At 41.1% G+C, this 22,519-nt stretch overlaps 1 protein-coding gene across 2 annotated transcripts in view; it reads left to right on the top strand.

Moving 5' to 3' along the window:
- Nucleotides 1–14,956: 14,956 nt before the first annotated feature.
- KCTD3 (potassium channel tetramerization domain containing 3) overlaps nt 14,957–22,519 on the top strand; it is a 37,105-nt gene continuing 29,542 nt past the window's right edge. Inside the window, exons 1-3 of one of the 2 annotated variants that reach the window (XM_051613557.1) lie at nt 14,962–15,414; nt 20,448–20,501; nt 21,896–21,941. In XM_051613557.1, coding sequence (XP_051469517.1) covers nt 15,341–15,414; nt 20,448–20,501; nt 21,896–21,941 — 174 coding nt within the window. In that variant the 5' untranslated portion in view covers nt 14,962–15,340. Of the gene's footprint in view, nt 15,415–20,447; nt 20,502–21,895; nt 21,942–22,519 lie in introns of both variants that reach the window. The other variant, XM_051613558.1, reaches the window with a different exon arrangement.

The raw sequence follows: 22,519 nt of genomic DNA, 5'->3' as shown, positions 1-22,519 counted from the left end.
TTTGATTTGGCACTGATGGCCCAAAGCACTGCCTATATCTAATACAAGAATATAGTCTCTGGCAACATTTGGAAGTCAAAGCAGGTATTTTTTTTTTCAGTGGTGAATATACTGACACTTGTGTCTGCACATCATCTCAGGGAGGAGCATTTTGCTACATGTTGGCTGCTACAAGAAGTAAAAATGGGAAGCTTCTCTGAGATACTGCTAATATTTTATACAGAATCATAGCTAATTGTCACTACAAAAGGAAGAAAGAGAGGAAATATAAATTGAGTGAATTTGAGTTGTCTGGTTTTAGGGTTTGCCCTAAACTCCTGATCAAGTACAATGCAGTGTTTTTTTTCAAATCTCTTTTTCAATTACTATTCATTATGATCAGGGGAGGATCTTGCCTTCTGTTTAACTTTGAAGAAATGCCTGCCTGTAAAACAAAGATGCTCCAGGTTAGCTGTAAATCAACATCTCTGTGGATTTGCATTTGAAGGGTCTTGACAGTAGGACATTGAACAGACAGCCAAGGTATATAACTTCCCTTTAGGATTACACATACCTCAAAAGAGCATTTAAAATTGCAGAACAAGTTTTACCTAATAATCAGGGAATTCCTTGAATTTTACACAAACTTTATTTTTATGAGTGTTTCAGTTTTAGGTTTGTTTTCTTTCTATTTTAATATATAACTCTACAACATTGCTTGCTACCTGAAATATGTTTTGGTTAAACATATTGGATGGTGAGGAGGATTGAGAGCTGGCTGTGTGACAGATCTCAGAGGGTTCTGATTAACGGGGCAGGGTGTCCCCCAGGGGTCATTACTCAGTCTGGTCTTGATCAACCTATTCATCAATGACCTGAACAAAAAGACAGTGTGTCCTCAGCAAATTTGCTGATGATATCAAAGTGGGAGGGGTGGCTGACACTCCAGAGGGCTGTGCTGCCGTCCAGCATGACCTGGACAGGCTGGAGAGTTGGGCAGAGAAGAACCTCATGAAGTTCAATAAGAGCAAGTGTACAGTCCTGCACCTGGGAAGAAAAAACCCCAAGCGCCAATACAGGTTAGGGGTGGATCTGCTGGAAAGTAGTTCGGAGAAGGATCTTGGAGTCCTGACAGACAGTAAATTATCCATGAGCCAGCAGTGTCCCCTTGCTGCCAAGAAGGCCAATGGAATCCTAGTTGCATAAAGAAGAGTGCAGCCAGTAGGTCAAGCGAGGTCATTTTCCCCTCTCTACTCTGCCTGGTGATGCCACAGCTCAACTACTGCATCCAGTTCTGGACTCCATAGCTCAAGAGAGACAGGGAGCTACTGGAGAGAGTCCAGAGAAGGGCGACAAAGGTGATTGGGGGTTGAGGAAAGGCTGAAGGGGCTGGTACTCTTTAGAGAAGAGAAGGCTGAGGGGAGACCTTATCAATGTATATAAGTATCTAAAGAGTGGGTGCAAGGAAGATGGAGACAGGCTCTTCTCAGTAGTTCCCAGTGTCAGAATGAGGGGCAACGGGTACAAGTTGGAACACAGGAAGTTCAGTTTAAATATGAGGAAAAACTTCTTTACAGTGAGGGTGACAGAGCACTGGGACAGGCTGCCCAGGGAGGTTGTGGAGTCTCCACCTCTGCAGATATTCAAAACCCACCTGGGTGCAGTTCTGTGTAAAGGACTCCAGGTTATCCAACTTCAGTGGGAGAGTTGGACTAGATGATCTCTAGAGGTCCCTTCCAACTCTAGCAATTCTGTGATTCTGTGAAATCATTAAAGGCACCAGATGTATACTTGGATAAGGAGCAACACTACAAGTTTGGTAATATTTATCTATATGTAGACTAGACAGAATGAGAAGCTATCCTTTCTTCCTCAGATACCCCTTTAGAAAAAGCCTTTCCATGTCTCAGGATATGTAAGTGCCAATTCTCAAGCAGTTTTAATTTTTTTATTTTTTAAGGGAAAATGAGATGACATGCCAAATAAACAGTAGCAAACAACCCTTTTTTAAACTTTGAAAATAGCTTTATTATTTGTTAGTTTTATTCTGTAAGATAATAATAAACAGGATAAATGTCTGAAAAGTAGGCTTAAAATACAATTTAACTAGAATATATGCAGTTCTGTTGAAAATAGAACAAGCAATCATTTTGTTTACAATGTTATACAATACCTTCATCGGCATATTTTCTTCTTTTTTAAAAGAAGCAAAAAATAGAATTAATAATTTATTATCTAGAGTGAAGTACATTAAAAAGGATTCAGTTAATGTTATAGCCCAATCCCCAAAGCCCCCAAAAATCAGGACAGAATTTAAACAAAACTGTCATTCAGCCTTGGGTTACTTTCCATATAACTAAGGAGATTAAAGAAAACTGCAGTTAAGCTCCCATCCTCTTTTATCACCTTAAATGTCTTTGTTTTCCAGGCTTGCAAAAAGTTCATTCAAAGTCTGCAGCACTTTTTCTTCCATTAGATTTGTTTTTTCAAAGGACTTAAAAAAACCCCACACCACAGCAGTATAGGACTTTCAGTTGAATATTTAATTACTATTTATTCACTGTAGCTATTTTCATGCTATACTTTGTCAATTAAAAATAGGTTTCTCTTTTCAGTGGTATAAGATGATAATAGTTTTTGCTATTATGTATATATCTTTTTTAATTCCAACACGTTATGCTCTCAAACAGCAAGTATACTGTTTATGGTATAAAAAACTACAGCTCTGAATTCACAAGATTCAGAGCAAACTATGCTAGTATACATAATTTCAATATTGCTGGGTAATTTTTACTTTTGTTTTAGCAATATATTCAGTAATGCAAAATATTATTATTTCTTTATTTGGACCAGAATTTTTTTTCTTGCATTACTAATTCTTTAAAGTTTTTCTGTTTGGTGGTTGTTTTTTTGTTGTTGTTTTGGTGGTTGTTTTTTTGTTTGTGGTGGGTTTTTTGTTTGTTGGTTTGGTTTGGTTTTGTGTTGTTTTGCTTTTTGTTTCTTTTTGTTTGTTTGTTTGTTTGTTTTTAATAACTTCCAACTCTAAGTTTCTTTTGAGACTTGAGCACAATAACAAATACTTGTGGGTTTTCTGTAAGTTGATTCATCACCACAGAATGCTTTTAATTAAATCAAAATAATTTGTTTCAAATAGGTGTCAAGTTCAGACTTCTATTGGGAAACAAATGATACAATAAAATCTCTATTGCATATATTAAGAAGAAAAGTCAATTACCTGAATGTTGGTCATAATCTTTATGCACGTATCACGTGTAGGGTAAAGAATTATGTCTTCCGTTCTGCAAGGACAGGAAAACCATAATGCAAAGAAGTCAGTAAGAAATCCTCCATCACTTAGATCACATTCTGCAGGCATCAGGCAATAGAAATATTTGATGTTAATGTGTCTTCCTTTTCCCCTCAGAAGAGGAATGCTAGTCAGAGCACTTCATACAGTTGTTATCACACAATGTGTCCTGGTTTGGACTAGGACGAAGCCAATTTTCTTTCTACTGATTTTTTCTTTTCAGTGAACTCTACTTTAAGCAACACACTTGCTGAAATGAGCAGCAAGTTTTACAGCTAGTGGACTGACAACACCCAAACGTTTATAGCTACTGCTGAGACACCCAGGCCACTTTGTTCTGCTTGTCGAATCTGCTGCTTTGGACACTAAAGGAGCAGAAGGGTCACATCTACAACCTTCTCGTGGGGAGGAGCAGACAATACAGGTGACTAAAATTGGCCCAGCAGAGTATTCCATCCCATATGTGTCATACTTGATATAAACTGAAGGAACATAGAAGTCAAGATCTTTTCGTCCATGGCCAGCATCCACGAAGGATTCTGTCTGGCCATCCCCCTTAATTCCTAGGCCTGTGCATTCCTGACCCATGTACGTCTCCCCTCACTCAGCTCCTGCCTGCCTTGCTGCTAGCTCCAGAAGCACTCTGGAAGTTTTTCAGGAGTGCCCTGCAGCTCAGGGGAGTGCTGTGAGAGTTGCTGGGGGATGACTGGGGTTTTGCACACTCCTGTACATATTTGTATATAGTTGTTAATATTTTGTCACTAGTATTGCATTAAAGTTGTCTAGTTTAGTTTTCAATCTGGAAGCCTCTCTCCTTATTCTGTCTCCTTTCCCCACCTGGGTGGGAGTAGGAGGGGATAAGGAGCATTATTGTAATTTGTCTAACTGCCAGTCCCGACTTAAACCGTGACACTGTGTCACGGCATGCTAATGATCACGCCTTGGCAGCAGCAGAGTGTGGGGGCTGGGGGGCTGCAGTCACTGCCAGCCCACCCGAGCTGCACGGCATGATGCAGAAGCCTGCAACCTTCTCCCTTCATACTCATGCTCTTCTTTCTCCATTAATGTAGAGGTACAATTAAAGCAGTGTAAGCAAAAGTGTATGTATTGTATAGTAGCCATGCTTTATTGTATGTCCCTATTGCTGTATTTCTTATTCCTGTAATAGAAGTGAATAATAGGAAAATTATACCAGTGCCTACAAACTTTTCTGGTGTTATTCTCTCTTAATACAGCTGTAACCTCATTGGTATTCATTTCCTTGGACATGATTTAAAAGGCAAAAAACATCTCTGAAGTCTCTAAATTATGTAATTCAATTAAAAGGAGGACTAAAGGGAATTGTATGTGAAGAATGAAGCCAGGGATATTTAGTTTATATATGCTTTAGTTAGGTATGCTTCCAGGCATAAGACATCCAGTAAATTCCAAGGGTTAGGAAGACACTTCTTAGTAATTGTGGTCACTATGGCAGTTACCCAGATCATGAAGAAGCACCTGGCAATGACCAATGACCACCAGCAGGATTTGCTACTAGAAAATGTTGTGGTCTTTAGGAAGGCATGAATTATTTCAGGATTTTTTCTCTGCAACCACAATCTGGAAGCTGCTGGAAATACTAACTTGTATATTTGTGCGTAGCAAATGCAAGTAAATTAAATGATTTGAAGTCAGCTGCCAATTGCCTTCTGAGAAGGATGCCAGTACTGAATGCGTACAAGGTGGAGAGGTCTGAGAAATAGGGTAGCAAGGGGCAAATACAAAAACACAGAGGTGTAAGACTGGAGAAATGTAAAAAAAAAATAAAATACAAAATTAAATAATACAGAACATAATGTTTCTGAGATAAGAGAAATATTATAATATATTAACTAGAAGCTTATTTAATAAATTTGTAGATTTACAAATGAGAAACATCATCCTCAGCTGTTTGAAAACATGAGTTCTTCTACTTTAGAATTCTATACATTCTGAAAGAAAAAGTTAAAGAGATTCCAATAATACTAGGTAAAGCATTTTTAAATTAAGCCTTTTCTATATCAGGTGAGAATTCAATTTAAATGGGAATAGATTACTGAAGTCCGCTAAGGCAACACAGTTCTATGAAGAAGCCTCAAGTGAAACTGCACTCCTGGTATTCCTTTCCCTCTGAGCTACTGGAATTTTATCTGACATACTGTTGACTGGCTTTCACATGTTGTGTTATTACATTCACAATTAAGGAAAGGAAGAAAAGGCAATGATTCATAAAAAGGTAGGTATGGTCTAATATGTGAAGTATTTTTCTGAAAATGTAGGAAATCAGAGCACTAAAGCTAAAGTCTCCATTTAAAATAAGCAATATTTATTTTTTATTAAATAAATGGCTCATTAACCTTTTGTGTGACTCACGAAGCCACCATCAGCTATGTAATATGTAATTGTATAGCATTTTTCTGCCAACACAGGTGAAAAAAATCCATAGCTAGCATTTTATTAACTCTGACTCAAGGGACTGCTATAGGATGTTGGACTTCACAAGCATGATTTTTGAGAACGACTACTTAAATTTCATGCCTTAATATTTGCATTTTCAGATGCAGATATTTTTGAGACAACTTCAGAAAGAGCAAGGTACCTACCCTTCAAAAATCAGCCCCTTTTAAACCAGGTCAATTACTTCCTTCTCCAATGTCCAAAATCAAAAGCATTGTAGAACAATTCATAAATCCTTCAGTAGAAAATTATTTAACAGAAAAAGATGTTTTTCTTAGCACTATGAGGTAACATTTTGCTTGTAACAAAAATGTAGTGGGTATTTTCATTGTGCCTATACACATTTAATAGTGTTTAAAAGCAGGATGCATTGAGTAAAAAATTAAAGTTCTTTCTTCTGTCCTTAACCATTATATTTCAGACACATTTTTCTTGTGTTTACTTGGTTCACTGACTGCAAATGACAACACCCATCTTTTATTCTACCTGCTAATTTATTTTTTTTTTAATTCTTATTACTATCACCAAAGCCTGAAAGATCCAGTCATTTTTATTTTTTTTTAATACAGAATGAAATCAAGGACCTTGTGATCTTACGTGCCATGGTCTCTCCAAATTGTGACTTCCACTGTCCTCTCACATCCTATTCCTTCAAATATTTCCTTTAAATTACTACTCTTCCCTCCCCAGTGCATACCCCCAAGGAAACCTTTCACATTTCTATTTCAATATCTGAGGACAAGATGAAAAGCAGCATGTAAGGTAAGGACAGAACACTAATTGATATAAATGTGAAATGACAGTAATGGTCTCTGTTTGAGCCATGGCTGGAGACTTCTCTATAATGAAAAATCCTCTATACTTAGTATTTTTTGTCCCTCTAGTAACATAAACTAAAATAATGTTTTAATAGATTTGTGAACCGAAGTCTTCCTTCTGCTGTGCAAAGTTGAAATATATCAATACACAGAAGATTTTTTTTTTTTTAATCTTGGCAGCATTTCTAGAGTGGGATTTGTTTTTCCAAAAATATGGAAGAAAAAAAAAAATTGGCAACCTTCATTGTAATTTGTCCATTTCAATAAGTGATAAATTGTTTAATTACTATTCATTTCTGGTGTCTCAAGAGATTTCAGAAGTTTAATTCAAAATTAAAATATTTTTTCATTCATAAGACTTCATGTGTGTGTGACTGTCTTCCAGAAAACTGACAATTACCTTTTCTTTCCTGAATCAAGCACTGCGACTTTAATATGAAAAGAAAGATTATGGTAACATTAATTGCTTCCATGGTAAAGAGAAAGGGTTCTGGCATGGAGTGAAAAGAATGCAGTGTTGCCTTTTACTTTATATACTGTCAGAATTGGATCTTTCATTTTTAAAATGTTCTTGTTGTTTGGTACACTGCTAGTGAACTATGCCAAAATAACAGATGTTTCTGCTGTGCACCTCTCAGATTTGAGAGACAAGGAAAATCACATCACACCATAAACAAAACCCCATCATTGGAACTCATAATCAGTGAAGATGAGAGAACAAATAAGGGAAAGGTAAAATTGCCAAGAGTCTTTCAGCTGACCTGAGAAAGTCTGGGTCTCCCCCTCTCCAATGCTTACAGACCACCCCAGCCAGTTTGGAAGAAGCAGCTGTGTGGCACAGTAGCTGGAGCAAGGCTCTGTCTCCCAGCAAGGACTGACTTAAACACAGCTTCCCAGTTGCCATCCTAGAAGACTCTTAACCATACTTTATTTCAGGAACAAGGAAGGGATGGCTGCTTCATAGATGGAGATTTACTACAAATTTTGAAATAAGAAAAAAATATTGGTCCAATAATAACATGCCAAAAGCATTTATACATTCGAATATCATTATAAGAGGTGTTGCTCAAGCTATACCTCAGAAGTTTAGGTTGCTTTTGAACTGTTGGGATTGGGGCTTTCAGATATTAGTAGCTTGATCAAACTTCAGTGACTATTCATAAGATTGCTGACAATGCCCATAATTCCCCCAAAAGGACTTGGTCTGTCAGCTTGCCAAAGTTTAAGTCCTACTGACAAATGTCAAGTAAAACTAAGAATTTTTAACCTCTCTAGAATGACACATTTCCTTTCTATTTTTACATATCCAGAAGGATTTTCAGTGTTCTCAGTTTCCAAAAAGAGCCTAAGGAAGAAACACAAGCCGGGGAATTTCAACCTAAACGCCTAAAGACTGGTGATATGATAAGCAACTGGAACAGAGCATCCTGCAAGGAACAGAATACAGTAACATGAAATTACAGATATTGTATGTGCCTTGTCTGCTATGAAAAAAGCTGCATTCACTACTCAGTTGCATGGCAGGTTTTGCTAGATTCAACATGACTTAGGTCTTACTATTTAAGTTCAAATAATCTAAAATGTCAGTAAGGAAGGTGGACTGTTGGAAAGGATGAGAAGAAAAACTATGAGACACCAAATGAAGCTGCAAAACTATGTTTCTCTGTGGTATGAAAAGCAAAAGCCATTCTTAAAACACATAGCCACTTTCACAGAAAAACAGTGCTCAAGGTGGGAAGTGACCTCTGGAAGTCAGCTTGTCCAACTCTGCTGCTTAAGCAGGGCTAAATAGTGCTGGCTGCCCAGGCCCATGTCCAGATGCCTTTGGAATATTTTCAAGGACAGAGACACTACAGCCTCTCTGGGGGAATCAGTGCCACTTTTCAGTCATCCTTACAGTAAAAAAGTGATTCCTGTTGTTCAGAAGGAACCTTCCATGTTTTAGTTTATGCCCATTGCCTCTGGTCCTATTAGTGTCCATATACATTCCCCCTGAGTCTTCTCTTCACTAGGCTAAACAGCCCCAGCTCCTTCACACTTTACTCATAAGAGAGATACTTCACTCCACACTTTATCATCTTTGTGGCCCTTTCTCTGCACTCTCCAGTAGCTCCGTGTCTCTTGTACTGTAGAGCCCAGAACTGGAAAGAGTACTCCAGGTGTGACCCCAGCAGTGCTCAGTAGAGGGGAAGGATCACCTTCCTTGACCTGCCAGCAACACTCCTCTTAATGAGGCCCAGGACACCATTAGTCTTCTTTGTGGCAAGAGCACATTGTTGGCTCATGTTCAACCTGGTGTCCACCAGGACCCTCAGGACATTTTCTGCCAAGCTGCTTTCCAGATGGATGGCCCACAGCATATACCAGCGCCTGGGGCTGTTCTTCCCCAGGTGCAGCACACAGCAATTCTCATCGTTGAATGACATGAAGTTCCTGTCAACCTGTTTCTCTAGCCAACTGAAGGTCCCTCTGGACATTTTGAAACATCAGTGAATAAAAACAGACACATTAGAGTTTTGAACACTTCACAGCAAATGAATCAAGGTAAATTCATGGAACCTTGTGCTTGCGTGAGTGTTTAGGTATGTGGGTTTAAGTATGCATCAATTTGATGAGTATACAGTGGATAGAGCTGGTAGGACTCCTAGGAACATGGGTTGCTCCTGGTTGTTTATATAGACAAGTACTACATATTCTGTTAAAAGAAGTAAGCTGTATCACGTCTTCAAATATGAAATTTTTGTTATATTTCCTCTCATTGTCACAGTTTAGCTAGCTGTCCACTTTAGACGATCATAATTTCCTGTGTGTCTACAAAGTATGTTTGTTTAACTTTTTAGAAGAAATGAGCTGAAAGGAGCTTTGATTCTCTCTCATCCTTACTACAGTTTTCAGGGCTCATTTGAGAAATGTATTTTGGAGTCATATGCATATGTGGAATTATCAGGTATCTCTGATCTTGCAGCCTATGCCAGCACTGAAAACCAGAAAATATTTTGAAAAAGCATGCCCCCTTGTGCTGCCGCATGGTGTGAGACTTCAGATTTTAAAGAGTAGTCGAGTACATCAGTCCACAAATACCTATCTGAAGAATGATGTCAGCATTTCTTCATTAGAAGGCAACCCGATGGTTGTAAAATGAATGTAGACAAGACTGCATGGCAGAGATGGCATGAATTTTTGCCCATGAATGGGCAATCAAATGCTGGACAGGCCACCTGCTTAGGCAGTGGATTTGATGTTTTTTCACTGGCTGTCCTTCAGCCTTTCAGAAAGACATCCAGATCTGGTATTACAAAGATATGGTAGGAATAAAACTGAAGAAATAGGTATTACATGGAGTTATTTTGCTGATACTGTACTCAAGGTCAGGCCAAATAACAGTTGTCCTCTCAGCTCATAGAAGTCAAAAAACTTTTTGGTATTCTAGTATTGACTTCACATACAGCATACAAAGCTTCTGTCTCTAACCCTTTAATTCTTGTAATTGAAAAAAGAAACCACAAAACAAGCACTAAATTGCTGAGCATAGTCAACATTGACAGACTGAAAAACGTCAGAAGGAGTATAAATAGAACAAAATCACAGTATCTTAAAACTTTTCAAAAATTACTTTCAGAATTTGTACCTTAATTATTTTATACCTGACAGTATACACAGCTATTTATTGGTCCTTCAGGCTGCTAGAAAATGGTGCCTACTTAATCTGCAGTCCAATATAAATGAAGCTGTGCTAATTTACTACCATCTAACCCTGTTTGTTTAGGATAGATTGCAGTCTTAGGGAGGATACTTGATTACCAGCTACACCCACTTCATAAACAGAATCTGACTCAATACAGAAAAGCAGACAGCTTTAGCTGAATTACTTAAATGATGAACACAAATGCACACGAACTCCAGGGATTTTCTAATCAAACTGGAGCCTGCAGCAGTGGCATTTTTCCCCTATTGTGAATGAAAAAAAGCCTCGCCTTTCACAATAGACATGTACTAGCAAACAGCCCCACGCGGTGGACGCAGCAGGTACTAGAAAAATAAAACGCAAATTTACGGTAATTGGCCGGTCTCTTGTCTCACCCATCTCTGACAGGATATAGTGAAAATTATTAGGTCGTGAATAACTTAAAATTTATTTTCATATTAAGTTTGTCTAGCGTATTGGGAAGAGGAGGAACTTTTCAAAAAGACAGTTGGTAGATTCGGGTTTTTTTTAATTTGAATATTTTTTTTTTCTGCCTAGTTTAGCAGGGGAAAAAAATCAACTGGAGAAATTCTAAAAGAAAAGCTGTTGAGTGGCATGTTGTCCTGGCAGCTCTTTGAGGAGCAGAACTCAGTAGTACTCTGTAGTAGGATTAGTGGCCATCCCACACTTAATCATCTCCCCCAAACTTGTTGAACATAAAGATTTAAAGACTTCTTTTCTGAAAATGAAGAGTTAAAGAATTTCCCAAGGATTCAGCAGACTTGGATACACATTTCTTTGCAGGGCATTGCAGAATCTTTCTTCCCCATCTAGGAAGCTGCTTCTGACCTGATCCTGGATCTATCATCTCCTTCCTTTCATTCTATTTTAAGAGGGGAAGTTGATAGGCTTTTATAGACCTTTATTTTATTTGCTGTGGGCTAGAGCTGCTCTGGGAAAAGGGAACATCCCTGGTAGCCACCCACTGTGCAGCACTGCATCTGGAGCTGAAAGGAAAGGTTGTTTCCCAATTAGCCAGCAACAACCATATGTTCGGATGTGAAGCCATGCATACTCCACCTAGTCCCCTGAGCTTCCTCTCTCCCCTGTGGCCTATTTAAAGTTATTCTAGTATCCTTTATTGGACTCTAGCTATTAAGTAGATACCTTCAAACTTTAGAACTTCAAGCCAAGTAACTGTAAGAAAGCTGGGGAAAAACTGAGCATGAACTAACTATTGTTCCTAGTGATTCATAGTATTATTTCCCAGAGTGACTATATTGGTGAGAATCCAAGGCTCCTCCCTTTAGAGCAGATGGAAGAAAATTTTTAGTTCAGCATTATTACTGTAACACCAGCCATCAAGATCACAGTTTACAGATACACAGAGAGATGAGATCCCTGTCACAAAGTTCTCATGTTCTGTGAGAAAATAGTTAACAAAAACAGATACGGGCTTTAAATTGCTGAGGGGTTCCCCCTCCCCTCAAATATGCAAAGTGACTTTTATTTTAAAATAGAGGCCTAGATAATAATAATGTAACACATCATCACCAAAATTAAATGCTTCTTAACTTCCAAAACATGGAATTGGTTTTCCAAAGCAGATGCTATGAAAAATAAAAAGAAGAAAAAAACCTGACTTAGGCTTTATATAAACAGCTAAAATATATATCTCAGGAATTGGTGCCCAGCCACTCCGTACTATTGCACTGACTGCTGCACTGCACTTAGTGTTGGTGCAAGTGGTCAGAAAGGAGCCTGTCCAGGCTGGTGCAAAATCTCCCATACCATGACTCTGCTGAGGAGGGAGAGAAGGAGTTTATTACCTAGCTTCCTCTGGCTCATCGGGGAGCCAAATTGATTCTCAGGTAATAACTTAGCAAAGCAGGTACCTGGCAAACATGCCAAAGAGTAGCAATCCTTCCTTAGACTTGTATTTTAAGTAGCTTTGGGGTAATCATGCCATTGGGAGGTGTCTCTGAATACAATTTATACAGTAGAATTTGCCTTCTTTTGAATGGAACAATTGACTTCGTGGCCAGAAAACAGGATGTTCCACTAGAAAACTGTACTTATACCCAAGAGGAAGAAAGTGGATAAGAAACTCATCCTTTACTCTTAGTTTGAATTATCACAATTAGAGAGATCAAATTACAGTGTGCACCCCCACATAGCCAAAAATCTGTAGCATGGGCCTCCTTATTTCCCAAATTGTACAATCATTACTCAGAAGCATGTCTTTTTAATTCTGATGTCTACTTTCTGCATAGTGTCACATGTGACAATTCTTGACAAGTTTTGGGTTTTTTTATGAATGAATAAAAAGATCATAGAAACTAGCAACATAAAGTTTCTTTATATCTGAATATTGTATAACGCTGATGTGATGTATGCTTTGAAAGGAGCCTGGGTTGTGGTTTCTTTTGAGTGATTGCAAATAATGTATTTTAATTGCTGTACCAAGAGAAATGGTCTTCAGAATATGCCTTAAGTGGTTTGGCTAAACAGGAATTACATTTTGGATGCTTACTTTAAAAACAATAGAGGCATCTAGTGGAAGTGTTTGAGGACTGCAGCTGTCAGAGAACCCACCGATGCACAGCTGATTTTCTTGCAATGCTGCTTCTCCCCAGATTGAATTTCACAAATCGAATGAAAAATGCCAATGATGTTTATGTTTAAGAAGATGCAAATCTTTAAATGTAATGATATTTAGGCACGGTGAGACAAACGTGATTTAGGACCCTAAGTCACCTTTTCAAAAGTGATCTAAGCAAGTTGGGCCACAGAAGCATTTATATGCACAACGCTTATGGTGCCATCTCTTTAAGACACCTGGTTAGCCGCAGTGTCATTTATAGTCCTCAGTTACCTAGGCTGTTAGATTCCTAATAAAACACGATTGAATTAGGCATGCAGGAGAGTGATCTTCCAGTCAGCTGCCTGAACGAGCCACCACACAAAATGGCCCGTAGGAAACACTGAGGCTAGGTGCAAGAGAGTATGGTTTCCAAGCATGAGCTACAACCTCAAACCCTCTCTGACTTAAGTTCTTTTAAAAGCTGACAAGTCAAAAATAGGGAGTGTCAGACTTCCTTCCAAACACAAGGAAAAAATTATCCGTTCCCACTGTCTTATCCAACACCTTAATAGAGGACTCCCCCAGGATACAGGAGGGGAAGTTCAAGTTCCTCTCTGCCTGGTAGCACACCTGAACATTTTTTATTTCCTGTCATATGCTCTGGGGAAGGAGAAGACAATTCAGCAGAAGTCTGAAAGTGAGCTCTTCTTAAGCCCAAGAAGCCCAAACTACAGGCACATTACAAAGCATACAGAAAGAATGAAGGACCAGGGCTTGGTGACAGAGTCAGATGCTTTTTAATTTTCCCTTCCCCTTAGGCTGTAGGGTAAAACACAGAAGCATCTGTAGTAACTGATTCAGAACACATTACAGAAGTATTTGTAGGCTCCCGGCCCAAGCTAAATACACTGCCTTAGTTGGCCAGTTAGTACAAGAAGTCTAACACAGCTCTGTGTTTCTTTGTGACAGTGATAGGGCCTTGTGATAGCAAAGTAATTTCTCCAAAATACGGCACTGCCTGGCAAAGATATCGTCAGAGCTCTGATCAGCTGGGCTCTACAGTATGACTGTGAGAATAAAACTTGGTTTGCCAAATTATGCAGATGAGGACGTGGCCAGGTAACCTCAAGCAGTTTATTCCCTGGCTAGTCATGTAACTCTGAAAGTATTTTCAAAATACAATTTTTAAGCACGCTTCATCTTTATCCATGTGTCCTTGCAGAAAAAAACCATCTTTAAATGGGGTGCAGATCCTCACTGTTTTTTCAATCTCTGGGCAAATTCAATTTACAATAAATTAAAACATCATACTCATATTTGCTATGCCTCTCGTTTGAGTGCAGGGATTAATCAAAAAAGCCTCCCATCACAACTAAAAGCCACGACTTTATTACTTCCTCTGCTAACCACACGGACATTTTACTTCCTCCTCGATGTTCCTTCACTTGCTGTGGACACATTTCTTCCTCACGTCACACTGCGACCCCAGAACGGTGACGTCCACGGTTTTTTCTCCCTTTCATGGGTAGAGACTGAGGTAACAGGCTGGGCTGCAACCCAGGCCTTACACTTCACGGCGCTGCCGCTGCTCTCCCGTCGTGCTTTCACGGAACGTCGTGCCCGTGTGTCCCCCTGGCACGGCACTGCCATTTACCGGGCCGTGACCCCCCCGCCCCGCGTCCCCCAACAGAAGGCCCGGGGGGCCTGGGTGTCGGGGGCTTCACACCACTCGGGGGCGGCTGGCGCCCGGTGGCGGCGGAGGCCCCCCTGCCTTCACAGACACGGAACTCGAGAATTCCGCCTTCTGGGCTCGTTCTCCTCAGGCGCGGCGCCGCACCCGGGCCGGGCGGGCGGGGAAGCGAGCGGCAGCGGCCTCACCACCCGGGCCGGCCCGGGGCTTGCCAGGCGGGCGGTGACGGTGGCACCGCCTGTCGCTGCCGCCCCGCCTGGCTCCCCTGCCCTGCCCTGCCCTGCCCGACCCGGCCCGGCCCGGCCCCGCTCCGCCCGCCGCCCCGCAGACGCGCCCCGCGCCCGGCCCAGCGCACCCTGCCCCCTCCGCGAGCCGCCCCGCCCCCCGGGGCGCTGACCCGCCCCGCCCCGCCCCGGCCGCCGCTGCCGAGCGGGGCCCCCGTCTCTTCGTAGCCGGCCCCGTTCCGCGAAGGTTTTTCGAGGCGTTTTGGCCCACGCCGGCCGCCCTCCTCCCGCTGCTGTCGCGTTGCCATGGTATTTTGCGCTCGGAGCGCGGAGGCGTCGCGGCCTGGCCGGGCCTGAGCGGCGGGGCGCCCGCGGGGCCGCAGCCTGGCAGGACGCTGACTCGGCCCTGCCCGCCGGCGGCCGGACAGGGCTGCGCAGGCCCGCTGGCCGATCCCCTGCCTCCTCCTTCCCCGCCGCCGCCGCCTTCGCCTTGCCCCGCCGCTGCTTCTCTCGGCCCCGAGGTTCCAGCGGCGGCGGGAGGCGGCGGCGGGCGCCGGCTGGAGCAGGCGGCGGGGAAGATGGCGGGGAACGGCGGAGGTTTCGCTGGCGCCGGGAGTGGGGAGATAATCCAGCTTAACGTGGGCGGCACCAGGTGAGCGAGGGCGAGGGGGCCGCCACGGGCGTGGGGGGCGGGCGGGCGGGCGGAGGGGGACAGGCCCCAGGGGAGCAGGCCCCAGGCTCTGCTGGTGGGCCGCTGCGGTCCCTCGGAGCGGGGGGGGAGCGTTGAGGGGGCGGTGGGGAGCTGCGCTCTGCGCGGCCGCCCCATGCCTGGAGTTTGCCCGAAGGCAGGCGCTGCCCCGCCGTGCCGGGCGGTGGGCTGGGCTGTCAGCCGCTCCGGCTCGTCTGGGACCTTTCCAGCGGGGCTCCCCAGCCTGGATGTGGTGCTGCAGGCGTGGCCTTGCCTCCGGTAGGGCCTGAATGAAGCTTCACCTAAGCCTGTTGCAGGGGAGCTGAGCCCGGATACCTGGTGGCAAGTACGGAAAGTGTTGCCATTCCTGCCCGGTGGCTGCCTGCGATATCTGGGATTTCTAGATACGGACTCCAGCAATGCCTCCTCTGGAGCCTGCGTATGGTACTCCTTCAGGAGCAGAGGACAGAGAGCTTGGCTTTGCCATTAGATCCATAGGCTACTAGTGGTCAGTCTATCTGGCAGCCACAGAGACCGAGGTGTTATGAAGGCTGATATTATACTACTGCTATCAACCAGAATTAATTGTGTTTGAATGTATGCTGGAAGTGTGGAAGATGGCATGTGTAGACGTTTGGACAGGCTGAGATGGAGAATTGTGTGACAGCTGTGGTCAGAATCTATGCGATAAATAGTGCAAATGTTCTCATCAAAATACTCAGGCATGAAATAATTCAGATTACTGTAGCTGGTGGAAACTTGAATAATGTATCTTTCTGAGTCTGCACACACTGTGAATCCAGCTATAAAGAGAAGAAACTACTAGTACTATTTTAAGAATTTTCTTGCATTAAAGATGAACCTGTTCCTATAACTACACTGTTGCAGCCTTTCTTAAGGGAGGATGCCATAAAAATCAGTGCAGAATTCCTTTGTTACAGTAAGATGTTAAGAACCTGATTCAGCCCAGAGAACCAGCTTATAACTTGCACAGGCAAACTCACCTGTAATGTTGCTTGCAGGTTAGCTTTGTTGTTAGTTTGGACCAGATTTCATGTTACACCCAGGAAGGGTCTTCAGTGAACTTTTGTCTCTGAAATTATAGGCCAGATTATCTTTCAGGTTTTTCTTAAAAATGGAGTCATGAAGATGCTTCAGTCTCATATTTTTAAATAGATCTTATTAAATGCCTCTGCAGAGAATAGAAACTTATGTACAGTGTGTGAACCAGGGAACAAATACATATCCTCAGAGGGCTTGCCTACACAGAGAAACATAAAGAATAAGGCAAAATAGCAATTATGTTTCATTTCTTGTTGACAGTCTAGATTCTAGTCAACAGATAGCAAGAGCAGAAAATGTATGCGTGGACATTTCCCTTTTAATAGGGAAACAATGTGCAATAGTACTTCTGTGTAAGAGGTTTTGGTCTTTTGCAAGCTCAGCTTCCCTTGTAGTGCCCATATTCTTTGAAAAACATGTCTGAGCCAGGTTTTTCAGCTTGCAAAGGCAGGTGACTCAAAGCTGACAGTGGAGTGGATGATCTGAACAGCAAGCAGGGGAGTGTAGGATACTATTCCTCTTCATTAGTTCCTGTTACCCTTATTAGAAACCTGGAACTCTTAGTTTTATTTGTAGAGTTGTATAAGAAGAGGAGATAAGTGCTCTCCTCTGTTTCTGACAGCAGTTATTCTTTGGAGCATTTAGTACAGCAATCCCAGCTTCCCATGGTCTGACATGAGGTTCCCACTGCTCTCTCAGACTGCCAGATCTTCTCTGTTGTATACTTCAGCAGTTCCTGGTCTTAGCTTTTGCGGATTCCTTTGCTTGCCTCTTAAAAGCTCACGTTCACGGAAATTGTTGTAACAAATGTTGTGAATTCTCTTGGTCCTTTATCTCCCACTGGTTGTGAAATAACTCTACATGTGCAACAGACTATGAAAGTGGATGTTTGATTAACTGACACTTAATATGTGTGTTTTCAGTTGCCTATATTTTCTTTAAAATAACTGTAGGCTGCCACCTGCTTAGAATATTTGAGGATATTGCACTGGGTTTGCCTAATTTGCCTTGCATGATGTCTGTCTGACCGCTTTGTGTTAGCTGCATGGAGCTGCAGAAACACTTGTAAACTTTGCTAGCTAAGCTTCTTTCTGCACCCTGGAAAGGAGGATGCTGTCTTGTTCGCATATATTAATGTGTATGTATTAAAAGCTATAAAGTATATGCTAATATGAGGTATTATGGTACTAAACTAGTACCATAGCGCTGAATCACAGACAGAAAATCCTTGTGCTATCTAAACCCATTGGTAAAATTGCAAGGAGATGAATGTAGAATCAGTTGATGGCTCTTTTTTCTGTCCCTGTTATTGTGCGGCTTGTTCTTCTGGAAGATCTTCTAGTTCCAAAGGTTTTGCTGCTAAGGTCTTTAAATTACTTAGGAAATCATGGAGTGGAACAAAGCTGGTCAAAATACCAGTAAAACTTCTATCTTGACACTTCTGAATGAGCGCCTGCAGGTACTCGTATCTAAATGCAAATATGTAATTCTTTAGTGTGAGGATGGTGAGGCACTGGAACAGGTTGCTTAGGGAAGCCATTCCAGCCCCTTCCTGGAAATGTTCTGGACCAGGTTGGATGGAGCTTGGAGCAAGCTGTTCTAGTGGGAGATGTCCCTGCCTGTGCAGGGGGTTGGATCTAGAAGATCTTTAAGGTCCCTTCCAACCCAAACCATTCTATGATTGTGCTGTAGTGTATTGAGAAGTTAGTGGTATTGAGTTCTCAAACATCTGTTCAAAGATCCTGAATGTCTTAATCAGAGTTCTTTTTGGCTTCAGAATTAATTTAGCATTTATCATTCAGTATTGTAGAAAATGCCAGCTAGCTTTTTCCATGTCTTTCTACCTATAGATGCCTTCTGGGAAATCATAAATCCTCTGTTCTTTTGTTGTTATGGTGTAGGGGTTTGTTTGTTTGTTTGTATTTTACCCCCCTAAAACCCACAAATTAACTGAAAGTTGTAAAGTCTTTTAAGTATCAGACAATAAAGGCCTTCAGCTTGTGAAGAGTTTTAAAAAGGCAAACTTACGATGCTGCATCTGTCCCTATAGTTACAAGCACTTTTTGGATTAATTTTGGATAAAATTCACGTAGCTCATTGTTTTCTATTATGCACACACTAGAATATAGTTCAACAAATCATTCTTACTTTTAAAGCAGGAAGGGTGGTAATCTGTATTACTCATGATAAAAGCTGTGCAATGTTGCAAACATACTTAGGAGTCACTTTCCATTTAAATAACAAACCGCTTTGATTCTCTTTATTTTTCTTTTTTTTTTCTTTGTTTTTAGAAAAGACCTTGTGCATGTTTGTGCTTATGCTGATACTGTAGTTTTCCAGTTAAGAACAGATTTGCCATTGTTATTCTTGCAGTGAGCAGCTACACAATCCCCGTTTTATGCAAGACTGTAGTTCCATATAGCCTTTGTGTTTCTGCTATTAGGGTGTGTAAAGTATTGCTTTTTGTTTGTCTATTTTCCTCAAAAACTGAAAAATAAAAGCAATGTAAGCTAGATTAATTATGATTAAGTATTTTTATTTTAAAAAATAATAATGTATTCCTGTATTTTACGGTAAGTTGTCATGGAATTTTACTTTTGCATTTCCCTTTTGATTCCAATTAAAGAAGAGTTCACCAAAAGTTTCTTAGTCATGATACTAGTAAGAGGATATGTCCAGTCAGAAAGCTGATGCAAAGCCTGAACTTGCTGTCCAAGCTGCCAGTCCAGTTGTCTTCCTTCATGTTAAACCAAAGCCAGAAGAAGTATGAAAGAGTTCATAGATATCTGTTATGTGAAATAGTGTCTGGCATCGCAAGTAATACTAAAATTTGTACAATTTCATAATCTGATTTGGAGTAAAAGCTTTCTTTCTTTCAAGTATTACTGTTAATGTGTCCCATCCTGTCCCCCCCCAAGACAGCCCAAATAGCAAAATGGCAAATAATTAAGTATTGCATTCAGTTTTGGTCTCCCCTATACAAAAAGGATGTGGACAGGCTGGAGAGGGTCCAGAGAAGGGCCACAATGATGATCAGAGGACTGGAGCACCTGCCATATGAGGAGAGGCTGAGATAACTGAGTTTGTTCAGCCTTGACAGAAGAAGGCTTTGGGGAGACCTTGTTACCATGTTCCAATGCTTAAAGGGTGACTACCAGAAAGATGGAGACTCCCTATTTAAAAGGAGTCACATGGAAAAGACAAGGGGTAATGGCCACAAGTTGCCCCTGGGGAGATTCCAGTTGGACACAAGAGGTAAATTTTTTGCCGTGAGGACTATCAAACATTGGAATAATCTCCTAAGAGAACTGGTAGATTCCACCACATTGGACAGTTATAAGTCTCAGCTTGACAGGATGCTGAGCCATCTCATAAACTATGGTAGTACCTAGAAAGGTTGGAGGTGGGTGGGGAAGGTGGAGAAAGGTGGGATCCTTGAGGTCCCTTCCAACTTGGCATTCTGAGATTCTGTGATGATGATGATTCTGTGATTCCATGATTACTGTAAAATACTAACTTGAAGCTCACTGTAGTCTTTTGTAGTTCACAATGTAGCACCCTTTGAGTCCTAAATAACATGCCAAGTTAATGCACACTGTTGATAAACTTTTATTTTAGTGGTTGCTTTTTTGGGGGGGATGTTGCAAGCATTAATGTTGATAAAGTAGGGTAACCATGTAGGATGTTTGGGGCAGTGTGTTACAAAAATACAATGAATTACACTTCTGGGATCTCTGGACAGTCCTGTTTCATGCTTAAGGACAATCTGTGCAAAGAAACTGCAACCTTTTTGACTTTGTGCAGATATTTAAATAATCGCAAACTTTGCAAACTTGTTTGATGTCAAGTTTGTAGGACAAACCAAAGAATTTTGATAAAGCAGACTTCCTTCCAATTTTACAGCTAATTCTAAACTTGTAACTTTGGCTTCCTAGGTTCAGCACCTCAAGACAAACACTAATGTGGATTCCAGACTCATTTTTTTCCAGGTATTTGTAATATATCATCACATTAAATAAAGACAAATCAACAGTCATAAAATAAAATATGTATTTTGTCAGTTCCTAATTTATGTTGTAAATAGTGTCTTTATTCCTTAATGCTTTTTCCCTGTCTCAAGCAATGGAACAGATTAATTTGAAATCCAATGGTATCCAAAAGGCATCTTCTGTCTTAAATGACGCTGTGTTAGCTTATATGTGCTGAAGAGTTGTCGCTTTTTAGATGCAGTGTTGTGGAAATAAGGTTCCAAGTCTGCAGGGAAGGATGATGCCACTGACTTTATTACTTTATTGTCACCTGTGATCTCATTGACCGTACAAGGTAGCACTGCCTTTATTTTTTGAATTATTCCTGTACCTTCAGTTTAGTCAAAGTTCTGAGGGTTTTAACTGGTGGTACAGGAGCTGTTGGGTTATTGAGTGTTCTTCTGCTAACTTTTACTACTTTTGTAGGTTGTACTGCTTACTGTTCCTACCCTAATCATTTTGTGCTGTAGTTGCCGTATCTCTGTCACTGCAGTTAATCCCACACACATAAAGGAAAATCTAAAGGCTGGCAGTTTCGCTTCCTTACATTTAATTTTTTTACTTTAGACTTCTTTCCCAATGAAAGCCTGGTAGCTGACATAGACAGGCAGCATTACCTGCTCCTGTTTTAAGGAAATGTTCAGATAAATGGAGTGCCAGGGAAATGTCACCTTCTTTGAGGCATGGAAGGAAAGGCACAAGGAGAAAGTCCCTTGCTATTCCCTAGTCTCTCAACACTAATCTAAGGAGGTTGTTCTGAAAGTCATCCAGTACTGGAAAATCTCAGAGGTAGTTGTCATCCAGACTCAGCTGAAGTCTTGAAATAAAACTGTTGGTATTAGTTTGCTTCATATCTGTAAAACAAGGTTTTGGTGTTCTTTTCTACTACTGCAAAAGGACTTTGATCTGATGGGAGAGAAACTTCAAAGTAAAATCAGCCAGCCCATTCTTGCCCCCTTGCAGGATGGACTGTATACTCTTCGTTTTCACTTCAGCAGCTTTTTCCAATTTACTAGATTGTAACAAACTATGTAGCCCTCTGGGTGTGTGGGAAGACTTTTAACATCCTTTCAGGCTAAGCCTTGTTTCTGTGTTCTGTGGGAATCTGAAGGTTCTTATAATGCAACTCTTAATGTTTCCTTAGGTGTGCATGCACTGCTGCTTTGTTCAAGAAAGGTCCTTCACCCTCTCCAGTGTCCTGCCTTACCTAGGCAGTTTTCTTTGCTCATTTATACAGTTTCACCAAGTGCAATCTACAATATACAAACAGAGCAAACTGACTAAGAGTATTGCTATCTTGTATTTATGTTAGTAGATTTGTGGGGCACATCTAATAAAGATTTCCTGTGTTTCAGTTTGCTGAGTGGAAGAATTTCAACGCTGAAGGATGAAACTGGTGCTGTGAGTACTAAACCTACTGATAAAATTTTAATTTAATACTATGCTTTCAGTTAGGTTCTCTCCTAAAGAATATTCATCGTGGGTGTTAATGGGAGTTACACTGCCTGAGTCACTATGCTTAAAAGCATGGGAAAAAATGGCCAAATGAATTAAAACCATTCATATTCCTTGGCTTTTAAATACTTGTTTTGGCTTTTGCCAGTTTTCCCTGTCGCTATTGTATTACATAACCCCTAGTAAGTAATGTTGCAGAAGCCTACATATAAAATGCTGACAGCACCATCTCTACTTCAGAGTCCATGAGGATAAACGTTCAGCTGGACTTGACCTTTTCGTTCATGTTTTGTCACTTATTTCAATAAGAGGAAAATATGAGACTTTGAAATAATCAGAATGTCACCATGTATTTTCTTAGATTCGATATGAAATGCACTGTTCTCTTTCTTATAATCTCAAAGTCTAGTTGCAATACTCTTCCATGTTATTGAGCAGGAGAATGATAGATATTTAATTTAGTTTTCTCTAGTGAAGTTTTAAAGATTTCAGGATAGAATAAAGGTTTCACAGATGTAACTGCT

The sequence above is a fragment of the Apus apus genome, chromosome 3 (genome assembly GCF_020740795.1).
Source record: "Apus apus isolate bApuApu2 chromosome 3, bApuApu2.pri.cur, whole genome shotgun sequence".
NCBI lineage: Eukaryota > Metazoa > Chordata > Aves > Apodiformes > Apodidae > Apus > Apus apus.
Note: the sequence above shows the minus strand (reverse complement) of the source record. Positions and strands in the feature narration are given on the sequence as shown.